Raw genomic sequence first — 14,474 nt, forward strand, 5'->3', positions numbered from 1 at the left:
AAATTCAAGTACTTTTTAAGCACTTTCAAGGTCCTTTTTCAAGCTTTTTTGTTCATCTCCCTTAAATAAACAGGCAGCCTGTAAGTATGAAATATTCATATACAAACACACATAAATGTGTGTACTGTCGCAGTGGCTGATTGTGCCCCACAGGCCTCAGTGTGAGCCTGAAGACATTTATAATCTTTAAGTAGTTTGATGTGTCGGTGCTGATGATAAACAGTTTGAATGAAACTTTGGTAGCACAGAAACAAGAGGCTATTCTTTGTGACCATATGGATCGGTCACATTACCGTTATTTCACCCAAAGGCACCAAGTTAATACTCAAAAAAGCTGCAGCTGTACACACAAATATAAACAGTACTTGGTGACAACTTTGCTTTTAGCCTCTAGCCCTCTGGGGTCCAGGCTGTAACTGGCCGTTTCTGACTACTTTTGATTTGTTCTCTAGATTTCACCTTTAAAAACTGTTTATCTTGCCAATCTGTTATTTACTCATTTTGACAAACTGTAAATATGTAAATATTGTGCTTAAAACATGAGTAGAAAGTGATATTTTTGACTGTAAAAACCAGAAGCATGTTTAACAAATCATTTTCATAACTTGAAATGCAAATAGAAATTGTGCATTTTTAAAAAATATGCACAAGTTTTGCAAACAACAAAGTTATTTGGTACTGTTGAGCTAAAAATGCAGCCGAGGCTCAGACATTTTTCATATAACCATTTCAAACTATGTACAGAACAATCAGCTGTTCTGCATCAAAGAAGAAGGCACACGAATGATTTATGCAACTCCAAAAAATAGTTTGTGTCACTGTGACACAGAGGAGAGCAGCACAGGGATAAACCTGCAGGTCTGACAGCAGCTGTGTCAGCGTTTACACTGCAGTCTGCCTTTGGTGGCTTTAAGGCAGCAACTGTGGCGTTCACTAGTAGAACTGACACACAAAAGAGGGAGGGGCGGGGTCACACGGTGAAACAGACGCAAGGCAGCCAGGCGGGGAAATTTTGCTTTTACATTTTGCGACTCATTTTATTTTTATATCTGACAAGAAAAGTATTCAACCAGATAGTTATTTGTGGTGAATGAAATACAGTTACACTTTTAAGCACCACATCTGAAATTCAAGCACTTTTCAAACCTTGAAAAGACAACATTCAAGGATTTTCACGGATTTCAAGCACCCGTATGAACCCTGTGTCCGTCTCAGCTGAGTACACTCCCCTCTGATGCATCAGTTTTGTTAAGTGCTATAAATAAATAAATAGATCAAATAAAGTAGCAACATCCTGAGATCTCGGTGTTAGAAAAACTGAATCCTTTTAGAGGTGAATCGTTGTATCTAAAGCCTCCAAGGAAACCGGTGACTTCACTTGTAATTAAGCACATATTTCAATCAACTGATGGTTCCTGTATCACATCTGTACAAAATGCAATAAAAGTCTAATTTTGCTGTGGTCTTTGTCTCCACATATCTTACATCTGTGCAGTTCTTATTGGCCATAACAAAATACATTTGAGTGCAAAGGAACCATGGAAAGTGTCTCACATGGTGTGTTAGCTGAAACTAACAACACAAGTTAGCCCAGGGAGCACATGTGGATACGCTAGCATCCATTCACAGGCTAACACAGCTAAGAAATCATTAGCAGCTTCTACAATCACATTTCCAACAAAACGTCGTATCCTGACTGGTTTTAGAAGTCAGACACCGGACTGTGAACCACAATTCAATTTGCAAATAAACGAGATTCACCAGGATCTTCTTCACAGAATAAACTCTGTGGTTCAACACGTTACTGGACAGAAACTTTGACAACAGCTTTGTGCATCTACAAAACAAAATCAGTGCCTCGTTTCATGGAGCTAAAGAAACACAGGCTCTATATACAGAGAAACTCACCCTGCTCCATGCAGACAGATGCAGTGAAACCATGAGCAGCACTACAGTGCATTCACGGTACATGGGGAAACTCACTGCTCTACAAAAAGTAACATTTAAAATAAAACACCATAGCAGTAAAATAACCAGAGATTACACTCTCCCTCTCTAAACAGCATGAGTCCCTTCATGCATCGTTGACCAACGTGGACGTGGTGGAGTAACAGTTGTGGAGAATGCAACAGCTGAGGTTTGAGAAAAGGAGCTAATAGCCAAGGTCAGCGGCTCTCCTTTTTTTTTTGTTTCTTTTTTTTTTCTTTTTTTTTTTGGCCTGTCCCGTTTGGCTCTTTTGCATCAGAATTGTTGTCTAAAGGCAAAGAAAGATGCCCAACGGATTTACTTTACCAAACTGACCATCCCAGCCTTGCCGTAATGGTCCATTTGATTCACCTTTTATTGTTTATTTTATTTTCACTTACTGAATACGGGACAGACTTGACTGGGGGAAAGAAGGGGAGAAAGAAAGAGGGAAAGAGAAACAGCTGAGAAGAGGGACGGGGGAGAAGGGCAAAAAACAAAAACCAACAGAACGGGCAGAGAAAAAAAATGCATATATCAATCACTTGGATCACCTGCTGAGAAAGAAAAAAGAAAGCAAGCAGAATAGAACAAGAGTAATAGAATAAACAACATCACAATGATATATGGGAATATGACAGTAAATACTAAATGTTAAACATTATTGTGCAGCACATAAGATCAACAGAACACAGTGTGCTCTGAGGTAGGAGCCAAAAAGGGTGTAGTTTGTGGGTGTGATCACCCGTGTGTACACCTGTGAGCATGGACGCGCTTGTTTTTTGTTTTTTTAAAAGGTTCCTTCATGTAATAATCTGCTAGAGGGTGTGGGGGGGCCACAGCCCCGTCCTCCAGGGCATGAAGCAGGTGTGGAGGAGATCAAAACTCCAGACATCCAGAGGCCCCCAGAACACAAGAGACCAAGGAAGACCAACAGAGGGGCAGCTGCGCCACTGTCCCAGAAAGAGCTGAGGAGAGTCCCAGATGAGGGCTCACTCAGCAGCCGCGGAGCAGAAGCCAGGGGGAGTTGCAGTGACGCGCCCGTGAGCTCCGCCGGCAGCCAGCTGCGCCTGAGTGACCGAGCCCCAGGCCGAGAGGCCGGGGGCACCCCACCTCCGAAGTGGCCCGAGCGAGCCCCAGGCTCCAGGCCCCGATAAGCGGCCGCCAAGGAGTGAGCCGGTGTGTACCTGGACGCCCATCCCCGGACACAAAGAACCACCAACGCACCGATGTCTGAGGGGGTCCGCCACTGGCAGGGGAAGTGGTGGTAGGGGGAGATAGGCCTCCAAACCTTGGAGGGCCTGAGATGTCCCCAGAGAGGTGGCGCCTGACACCCAACCTGACATATAGACACAGACATACAGGCACACACAGACACAAACATCCATTCCCACCCTCATGCTCTCATATGCACTCACTCCACACTCAACCAACGTGGAGACAGACATAAAGAGACGCTGTACACACGATCACACTCCCCAAGCGTACTCTACAAACCGGGTCTAGGTACCCTTGCCCCTGGAGGGGGGAATTGCACCCAGACCCACGTGGTGTTTCCCTTTTCCCTGCGGTGGGGGGAGGCAGACCGCCCCGACTCCGCAGCAGCAGGAAGGCTCCACACTCCAGACCGCAGTCGGACGGCCAACTCCTCCTCCTAGCCCCCCTGCTCCAGCAGGTCGCAGAGAACGGGGGTGAGAGAAGACTCCAAACCTCCCTCCACCCGCTCATTGTAATGTTGATGCATGTGTGTTCTAAGGTTACCCTGATGGTAATTTGGACTCCGTGTATCGTTCCCACCCCCAAGATCCTATATGTATGTGTAATGAGAGTGTGAGTAATGTGAATGTCTAAGTTGTGGGATAAAATTGAGGCAGAGGCAGCCAGAAGGGGACAGAGGGGGGGGTAGCCTCCTCTGCACCCTGGTGACATACCCCTACTCCAAGGCCCTGCATGTGTGGGTGGTTGTGGTGGAGCGGGAAGAGGGAGGCAGCTGGAGATGGGGAGGGAAGGAAGGGAGGGGCAAGTGACCCCAGCGGCTCTCCTAATTCCTCATAAGGAAACTTCTCAGCTGTAGCTGAGCAGGATATCATTGCATTTGAATCCTCCTCGCTATCTTTAACCCGAGTTCCTTCTGATTTGTTTCTTGGTTCTACAAAGAGAGTCTGCTGCCTGAGGGCCCCACCTCTTCCTCCACCTACTGCTGTGGACATTTACAAAACGTCAATCCAAGAAAAATTGTCTGGTTTGTAATAGATAGTCATTTTTTATTAGAGTCCACAGCAGGAACCAACCTGAACCTTGTTATGAGCTGAATCAGTGCTGGACTGTAGAAATGCTGTTTCAGTGGCTGCTGCAGGAACTAACATGGAAACGTGTTCAGCAGCTTTCCAGCTCTAACATAGGAACACACACACACACGTTCTTGCACATGCATACAGATGTTTACACACACACATATAGTGCCTTGTCTTAGAACCATTTGGGGGTTTTACGGTGGGAGGTGCTTGAGCTGTGATGTGTATTGTGTGAACTGTTTTTCCCAATAAAAGGCAGCGAGCAGAGGCTGGATTTGGGGTCATTTTGTGGTAGGATTCGAAGTGCGTTCCTAAGATATCGACGAGGCGTCCCTTGCGCAAGTAAATCGATCGATCGCTGACTGTCTTGTTTTCTTCATGATGAATAAGTCTCTAAACTAGCGGGGCTTGTGGAAACACAGACCCAACAGCCCCACACTCAGAAACATAGATCCACCACTTTCTTTTCTACTGCACTGAGGTCTAGCAGGACAAGCACAGAGATGAGTCCACTGTCACCACCACTTGTCTTTTCCCAACCATTAGTCCTGTTATTGCGCCTGTTGATGTGGGTGTGGCCAATGAAATGTCTCCATTACCTGTGTTGACACCAGGCTGTGACATTCTACAGGTGATGGTGGCACACTGTTCAGTCTTGGTTTTGGATCCTGATGTGTGGAGCCAGGGCTTTGGCCACAGCTACTTTCCCCTGTAGACCAAGCCCCTGTAGAACAGGCTGCTTACAGCACCCCCTGGTGGTGTTAAAGTGGAGTAGAGCCATGAGTGAGAGATGATCTCTTTCCTTTGGCTCTGCTGTTTGTCCTCATATGATCCTCCTTCCTCCTTCCTGGCAACAGTGGGATGCATAAATTGGTTCTCATTGTCCCTCTCCTGCTCAGCCAGAACCCTGAGACTTTAGTCACACTCCTGGGTTCTTGGGGACGAGATAATGAAGGATGTGGGGACCACCAACTACTTCAGGTAGAGGTTGAAGATGATGAACATCTCTGGCAGCTGGTCAGCACATGCTCTAAAACATGACCTGGAACCAAGTGTGTAAATGCGTGACTCCATAACCACAGACTGGGCTCACTTTAAAAGCTGGGGAGGAAATTCCCACTCACCGATCTGCACCATGGAGCGGTCCCATCAAACCATTATCTCAGGACACTGTGTTGTCTTCGTAGCGCTTGTTAAAAATAACACAGCATCCACTTGTGCTTTTCGCATTATTTTGTCACACCACAGACCAGTCTTCTTTTATGTGCTCCCCTGGAGGCATTCATGAACATGCTTAAATACACTGCCCCCTGCTGGTAAACCTTATCATTACATTAACATCTACATATCAACACATCCCCTTTTCTCTGAATTATATACAACATAGGTCTTATAAACTAACATATACACATAATAATTTTTTTCATTAATAATTTTTCAGTTTTTTTAAACACCATCAGAATATAAGATAAAAACAAATCCAGTTCACTAGTTTTACTTCACTTTCTGCATAGCAGGGCAAAGTTGTGTGTAGCTTACGACTCATCGGCAGTTCTTCAGGGGATAAAACACAGTCAAGAGGAGCAGTCCTGTAGCTCAGCAGAGCTAAATAAGGATCTGATTGACTGTCTGTAGCCTTCTTCAGAAGCTGCTTGATGATACGCATACATAATAAGATAATTTTAAGAGCTGTTTGACAACTACTCTTTCAAGGATGTTTGATATGAAAGGAAGGTTGGAGATTGGCCTATAATTAGCTAAGACTGCTGGGTCTAGAGATGCTTTTTGAGTAAAGGTTTAACTACAGCCAGCTTGAAGGCCTGTGGTACATAGCCGATCATTAGAGATAGGTTGATCATATTTAAGATCGAAGAATTAATTAATGGCAGGACTTCTTTGAGCAGTTTTGTAGGAATGGGGTCTAAAAGACACGTTGATGGTTTGGAGGAAGTAATTATTGAAGTTAACTCAGAAAGATCAATTGGAGAAAAAGAGTCTAACTTAACATCAATGGTACTAAGAGTAGCTGTAGATAATATTACATCTGTGGGATGATTATTTGTAATTTTTTCTCTAATGATAAAAATTTTATTTGTGAAGAAGCTCATGAAGTCATTACTAGTTAACGTTAAAGGGATGGTTGGCTCAACAGAGCTCTGACTGTTTGTCAGCCTGGCTACAGAGCTGAAGAGAAACCTGGGGTTGTTCTTATTTTCTTCAATCAGTGATGAATAGTAAGATGTTCTGGCTTTGTGGAGGGCTTTCTTATAAAGCAGCAAACTATTTCTCCAGGCTAAATGATGATCCTCTAAATTTGTGACACGCCATTTCCTCTCCAGCTTACGAGTCATCTGCTTTAGGGTATGTGTTTGAGAATTATACCACGGAGTCAGGTACTTCTGATCTGAGGGCCTTTTTTTCTATAAGGCAGAGTAAATTAATTTGTTGATCAATCATTAAGTCATGAGCTAACAGAGACTTGGAGGAGAGAGACCTAATATTTAATAATCCACATTTCATTCTTTCTCCCTGTCCTATCCCCCAGTCATGTCTGTCCCGTTTGTAGCAACTGAAAATAAAATAAATTCATAATTATAATAAAGGTCAATGAAATGGACCAATATGGCAAGGCCATGATGATCCACTTGGTAAAATAAATCCGCTTGGCATCTTTCTTGGCCTTAAGACAACAATTCTGATGGCTAAAGATCCAAACGGGACACACAAAAAAAATAATAATCCACATTTCACTGTTTTACTCTTTGGTTCAGATGTGGAAACTGTATTGTTCTTTCTTTGTGATTTTTTATATGTAAGTCATTGTTTTGCTGGTTTTTAGTTTGTTTTTTTGTTGTATAAAGCGCTTGAGTTCTCAGAAGAGTAGAAAAACACTATATAAGAACCAGTCCATTTACCATTTACCATCAAACAAGACATGACTGCCATCCCACCAACTTGCCAGCATTCTCTTATTAGTAGGTTAATGAAAGGGACTCGCACACTGAGGCCTTCTCTTAGCCTGCTGATTCCTCCTGGGATTTTCCCACAGGTTATAAGGGGCTCTCAGAGGTGCCTTTTGAGACCTTAGTGTATTGACTTAAAGACTCTGTCACTCAAAACTGAGTGAGCTGCATTGGAAGCATGGAAGTGTCAGCTTTTGATCCACAGCCATTTGCTGATAAGAGCCAGTGTTGGCTTAATTCACTTTGTCCTGTTGGAGCATTACGCATGTATCCAGACAGGACTAAGGTGTTTAGGAAAGCAACCAGCTCTTTGTGTCCTCGCTCTCATAGAGGGAAGCCTCTGTCACACTAGCAGAGAGCACTAGAACTGAGAGCAGATATAACACCCCAACACAAAACAGATTGGCATCTCTAACAATGGATATGACATGAGTCACACATGGCATGTAATGAAGGAACCATAGTGAAGGTAGGTCACAAAGCAACTTGGAGAACCAAAGCTCTGGCAATATGTTTTTAGACTGCGGCTGAACGTTGTTCCGGGATTTATCACTGCTCATTCTTTTTGTTCCCCAAGTGTCCTCAATGTCTAAACCTTTGTTATGGTCAAACCATCAGGCCAGATGAAACCATGCCTCTCACTAGAGCAGGGCCAAAAATATTTAGCACGATATACATTTGAAAAGTTGCAATAACGATATAACCGACGATATAATTGACACTAGACAAAATACTTTACAACTCCACAACTTTATTAGTGCAAAAAACCCCATCAATGTATTTTCACTTAAACAAGCAGCTTTTTTATGTGCTTAAAGTTATATATAAACGTAACAGTGCAAATTCCTTGCTGACAGTTTAACCAAAAGGCATTTCCAGTGGAAACTGGCCGACATATCCTCAGCATAACCATGTATAATATCCACTAAACTTAAAAAGAGGTCATACACATACAATACGGTAACATTATGTTGAAGCACAGTACGTATCACTCCGCGAGGCTCCGCCTACGATAGTCGAAATGCTCCGACCCATATTCTATCACGATATTTCATTTTCTTATCGTTGCCCAACATTATACCGGTATTACCGTGAACAGTATGATATGGCCCAACCCTACCTCACTTATCATCAGACCAGCAAACAGGGAGAAAAGCTAAGCTGGCAGCCAGCAGCTCCTTAAACATCACCTTTGAACATGCTTGACAGCTTGCTCCGTCTATAGTTATTTAGTCAGACAGGCAGCATGATAGTACAAACAATTACAGCAACAAATGCCGGATCATTGTTCAGGCGTGTGCATGACTGAGGTTTCATAACAGTTTTTAACAACAGTTATGAAGAAACACATCAGCAGAAACTAAATGGCTGATCAGATTACTATGTGATGCATCATGATGGTGGTGGGAATATTCAAGTCTGTGGGGGTTTTAATCTTCTCAATCTAAACACTTGCACTGAACTGACTCCACCCTACACAAGAAGAAGTAGCACTCTAATCTTGAGAGACATGATCCACTCTCTGGTTTCAGTTTTCTGATGTTTGGTAGGATTTTAAATGCAGAACATGTATTTATGTAGTAGTATTTGTGCATTTGTTACATTTGTTGCACATTAAAAAAGGCACCTGTAACATTCTGTCCAACTTTAAGCAAAACACATATTTCTAAAATAACTTAAAATATAATAATGAAACAATACTGCCCCCTGTTGCTTGAAATATGGAATTTTATTTGATAGCACTTCTTACAGAAAGAGACAACAAACCAAAGATAAAACCCCTCGAAAAACAAAAGCAAGAAAAATTAGAAGACATTGTCAGAAAAATCTATTTTTAAAATATCAGAAGAAAGATTCTTCTTCTTACACTTGTGACACTGGACTATATCTACACACTATATCTTGTTGATACATGTTGGTCATGTATAAGACAACAGTCATGATCATTCCATGAAAGACTTGACTTTTTGTTTTGTTCACATATTTTTTCACTTTGCTGTTTTGCCAAACAAAAAGTTTTGAGACATGTCGCAGTCGCAAGGTTTGGTTCTATGTCTGCATCATTTACAGTTACAAAGTTAATTATCAAATGCACAGATTGAGAAATCCATTAATGATAGTTTATAGTCTAACAAAAGGGGAGAAAACCTCAACAGAAAGCGAGTTAACACCATCACCCTCTGGTATATAAGCCTGCCGTTTAGCTCGTAAAACAAAGACCCAGAATTTCAACTCTCTAAATGTGATATTTGCAGCACATTTTATGTTTCTTTTATCATTTTTAAGTATAGTGGATCCAGTCCCTTGGTGTAATGCTGGTGTTTGGGCATCTGAAGAGTCTGGATGCAAAGTTGAAGGTTCTTGCTGAATTTCTGGTTAGGAAAAAAAATCAACTCCGATCAGTACTTGCTTCGAACAAAAAGATAGCAAATTTCTTTTTTGTGGGTGTGTCTTAATTACTCACAGCATCCATAAAGCCTGTTTACACGGGCGATGTCATTGGGACTCATTTGGAAAGCATTTCCAAAATTAAGATTAGGATTGGACCTGGCAACAATGGTTGGCTGCCCATTCTTGGAGAAGGCGAGTCTAAAAGAACAAACAACAGCACACAAACACACATACGCGGTTATATTAGGAAAACAGAGGAGAAAATGGGCCCATAAAGTATTTAACATTAAAAATCCATTCCCCACTGAGTGTGTGCATGTTTTTGTTAGTCTGGATTACATTTTCTTGCAGAAAATGCAAAACATGTAAGGAAATATAAAACCTTACAAAGTCCATCTCACACAGCAACTCACCTGCCATAGTGCATGACAGAGTTGAAGTCATAGGGAGTCCCCAAATTGTTGGTCTGCACTTTCACAAAGTTGTGCTCTTGTCCTAAACAGAGATTTCCAGAAAATATTACATGTTTTTATATGCTTCCACTTCAAAATCCGTCTTCAGTCTCAGCTCTTTGACGATGTATAGATCGAAATGCTAGCTAATCTCTCCTGTGGTCATTTGTTTGATAGTCTTGGGACTAAAGAAATACAAACAAAATCTTCTATGCAGTGCTCGCTTGAACTGCAGTGTTTTATGTGCTGAGTTTGGAAAAGCACAGATTACTTGTAATATGTACACTGCTGTGAAACAGGAGGATGTCCCATTGTGTACTAAGTTAACTGTAACCAACGTTTTGGGTAGTTCAGCTGACCTGTGATGATGTTCTCGGTAAGGATCCTCACATGCAGATCTCTGTCAGAGCGGACCTGCTCGTGGTGGAAGCCCAGAGCATGAAGAACCTCATGTTGCACCGTCGACTGAAACAAGCAACCATTTCTCTGTAGGGAGACTAGCTGTCCTCCATTCTGACGGCCCAGGTATGAATAACACCTGATAGACACAATGACATCGCTTAAAAAATAGATGGACTGTTCTATAGCCTAGCACTGTGCATCCTCCTCCTTCAGCTAGTCATGCTAAGGCTAAAGTACCAAGAAAAGCAATGACAGTAATCATGTGACCGACTTTGACACTGTGGCTCTATAGACACTGCTCGAACCACACTTTAGCTTTTGTACTTTAATATCTTAAATAATATTTTAAAATAAAAAACACACATATCCATTATCAACTAAAGTAAATAAACAGATAGCGGTCAATCAATCTCAGAAGCTTTTTAAACATCTGTCGTCCCTTAATCATCTAATAACCCACCAGATTCATCTTCTCGCCTTACAAGGTGCCAGTCTCTAGTTTTGGAACTAGTGGACCAAATAGTATGTGAAATAATTAAGAGCAGATGAATAAAATGCTCTTTACACTCCTATGCAACAGTATACATTTCATCTAGTAGCAAACAAAAATAAAACTGGACATTTTACAGTACAAGGTCAATGCAGAATGGTCCTTCAAGAACCTGTTTTGATGACACATACAGAATATTTGTAATGCAATCATTTTCAGAATTGCATTTTTGAAGGGTTTAGAGGGTGTGGGTGTATCAGTCCTGTCCTGCCATATAAATACAAGTACAGTCTAAGTACAGCAAGTGCATTCTCACCCTTGTCCAGAGAAGAAGTGAAGGAAATCTCTGTCGCTTGTACGCCAGACAAACCGGATGCAGGTGGAAGCGTGGAAGGTGACTAGGGCATTGATGATGACGTTGCGCTCTTGGCTGCCTGCAGATTCAAATATGAGTCTGATGAGGAGCTTCTTCAGTATTCAGGATCTTCAATATGTTTCAGCCATTTCAACTTGGCAGCATAAACAGTATTTACAATCTGTGCTGCTTCGAGGATCTCTGAGTTCCCATCGGAATGACAGGGCCGCCAAAATCTATCTAGATGTCTATCTATCTGTCTGTCTGTCTGTCTGTCTGTCTGTCTGTCTGTCTATCTATCTGTCTGTCTGTCTGTCTGTCTGTCTGTCTGTCTTGAAATAGAAAAATTGAGAAAGTGACATTAAATGAAAACATAATTTGAAAATTGTGTGCATCTGTGTATGATATCAATTCAGCATACTTATACAAATATGACTTTTCAGTTTAAATGCTTTTTAGTTAATCCCACAATAAAACAGCATAGTTAACAAAGCAGTATTTTTGGAAACCACTTGAAATATATAATATATATATATTTATATAATAATGGGTTTTATTTAACTATTTTTATCCATCTCTCCTTTTCATAAAGTCTGTGTTTAATGGTTAAAGTTTGTACTGCTTACTGTATTCAGTGCCAATGGAGACAGGTACATAGACAAAGGGTCCCGTTTTAGGCCACTTGCAGCCAGTGGCTGTGCATGGAACAGCATTCCTGGTAGCAGTGGGCACAATGTCACCATGAACCAACACTTTTGCTGCAGAACAACAAACAGAGCGTGGTTAAATGCTCGATACTTAGGCTGCCATTTGCTCAGTTATGTCAAAACAAAGAGGTAAATGCTTACAGCATTTACTTTATTGATCGCACAATTACAATGTTTGATAATAACACAAATAAAACAGCTGACTAAGACAAGCCAGTAAATGACCAAAAGGCTGATTGATCATTGTGTCTGTTGGGAGTTTACTGTATCTTAACATGTCAGTTCTCAGGGATCTTTCATTTTCATCCAGAATTTATATGTTAACAAAAAAGAGTTTTATTTTGTAAATCTTCACTTACTTGAGTTAGCATTGACTTTTTCAATGATCGCTGGGGCACCCAGAGACTCATCTGTGGATACAAGAGGCAACCAGCAGATTAACTTTAAGCTCTTATATTAAAAACACCTCAATATGTTGGAAGTATTTCATCACTGAACGCACCAGTTATATTTCTAATGACAGCAGCCCTCTGCAATAAAAAACAAGACATTTTCAACTTACTCTTAATCACATTTGAAATCACACTGACAAATGTTATTGTTGGCAAACAAAAACTATTATGTGAAAAAACTTCAACTGCGTCACGCTTAAACGCTCATAACAAGCAGCCATGTCTGTTAAGCAGACACGGTTAGAATTACTTTCACAGAACAGCCGGCAGTGTTGAACAACATTTAATGCCTTTGCTGGAAGAGTCAAGCTTACCAGACAAACGGCTGTCATTGACAGGCAGACGGAGAAGAAAAAGGCTGGAGTCATGATGTTGGTCCTCTGCAGTTAACCTACAGTCACAATCTGAACAGCACTGTTTAAAAAGAACTTCAATGAATGTAACTGCTGGAATAGAAAGGCATATAAGTGGGATACGGGCAACCCAACAGCTGATTCTGTTCATCTGGATGTTAACTTTTCTCCCAATGAAAATGCTGAGCAGACAACATCCACATGAAGAGAATCAGATATCTGGGATTTCCCTACGTAGAGGATTCAGCATGCAGGGAGATGATATGAGGAGGCTTACCTGTTGTACCAGGTGTTTGCTGGATGCAGCAGGTGTTCGGCTGCTCCATCTTTATAGATAGCTCACACAGGGTGTGGCTGAGGTTTCAGGGCTGTCTTTTTAGTTATCAATCCATTAGTTTCTTTTTGCTGATGCCAAAACACTAAAGCAGCAACAAATTTCCAGGAAGGAAACTTCAATCAAGGACATTGCAAACATTTTTTGAGGCTGACGTAAACATTCAGAGCATTAAATAATTGCAATTAAAAGTTGCAAAGCCCAAAGAAATGCTGATGGAAATTAAATTTCAATCAGACTGGAATGAAATTCTTTTAACAACATAATTACCTTTGGGCAAAATAGTCAATAACAACAACATTTTCCTCATATGTACTCAATTTGCACCTTTGCCTCAGTTTGTAAAACATTTCATTGCTAGCTTACAAAATAAAGTTCTTCCTTCTGAAATTCAGTCAAGCATCACATTAAGGAAATACTCACATAAAATGCAAACACTGAATATGTGGTCTGAATGAACAAAGATATGAAGTAAGGCGCTAGAGAAGGAAAACCAAACAATTCATCAGACCTTCTGGGATAAATGTGCCATAAATTAATTAATAATCATTTTAAAATCCTGTAACATTAGACAAATGGCAAACTATGAGTGATTTGTTGTGGCTTGCTGCGATGTCTTATATAATAGTTAGAGTTTAATATTTTGTGTAGATCGAGGTATTAAAAATAGCTTTTTGACTATTTTTAATACCTCGGCTCCTGAGTAAGGAGAACTGTCTCTATCAATTCTCAGTAAGCAAGACACACATGAAAGAAGATTATGTATGAATTGATGAGAAATTTCAAGTGACAAAAGACTCAGTGCTACGTGAGAAACCAGGAAACAGGTTTTTAAGATTAGTTCTTGTAAATGCAGCTTCCTTGTGTGCAACCTGAAAAAGGCTGTGCTTAAAACAATTTCATAAAAGATATAAATCAATAAATGGAGAAACAATGTTTAAATGTTCATTTTATCTATTAAAAAACTTTTTATTTCTCTGTATCACTTTGGTTGATGGACTAATTTATATACAACGCTTTTCTACTCTCCTGGTGTACTCAAAGCGCTGTATACAACATGCCACATTCACCCACTCACACAAGCACTTCTAAACTCAAGTGTAAACAAATAATATTCACACACATTTACACTCCGATGAACGCATCGTAGGGCAACTTGGGGTTAGTGTTTGGCCCAACAATATTTGCACTGCAGTTCATCCTTGGGAAACCAAGGATCGAACCACCAACCTTCCAATCAGTAGCTGATCTGCTCTACCACCTGAGCTACAGCCACGCTTGTAACCACAATTGATCCACTTAGAAGATTCTTTTAA

General features: G+C 41.0%; 1 protein-coding gene across 4 annotated transcripts; it reads right to left on the reverse strand.

The window, feature by feature from the left end:
• Nucleotides 1–8,932: 8,932 nt before the first annotated feature.
• Nucleotides 8,933–13,216, reverse strand: LOC113016765 (high choriolytic enzyme 1-like). 4 transcript variants are annotated; one of them, XM_080296339.1, is made up of 10 exons: nt 13,102–13,175; nt 12,786–12,885; nt 12,522–12,549; nt 12,379–12,429; nt 11,939–12,070; nt 11,274–11,391; nt 10,425–10,603; nt 10,027–10,108; nt 9,687–9,811; nt 8,933–9,594 (listed from the first exon to the last, which is right to left on the reverse strand). In XM_080296339.1, coding segments are annotated over exons 2-10 (771 nt in total). In that variant the 5' UTR covers nt 12,840–12,885; nt 13,102–13,175; the 3' UTR covers nt 8,933–9,592. The 4 variants fall into 4 exon arrangements, with proteins under 4 accessions (XP_080152465.1, XP_080152469.1, XP_080152460.1 ...); XM_080296343.1 differs by having other exon boundaries at nt 12,786–12,875; nt 13,102–13,126; XM_080296334.1 differs by lacking the exon at nt 8,933–9,594 and having other exon boundaries at nt 9,679–9,811; nt 13,102–13,216.
• Between the last annotated feature and the right edge of the window lie 1,258 nt (nt 13,217–14,474).

Source organism: Astatotilapia calliptera, chromosome 3, assembly GCF_964374335.1.
Source record: "Astatotilapia calliptera chromosome 3, fAstCal68.1, whole genome shotgun sequence".
Taxonomy (NCBI): Eukaryota; Metazoa; Chordata; class Actinopteri; order Cichliformes; family Cichlidae; genus Astatotilapia; species Astatotilapia calliptera.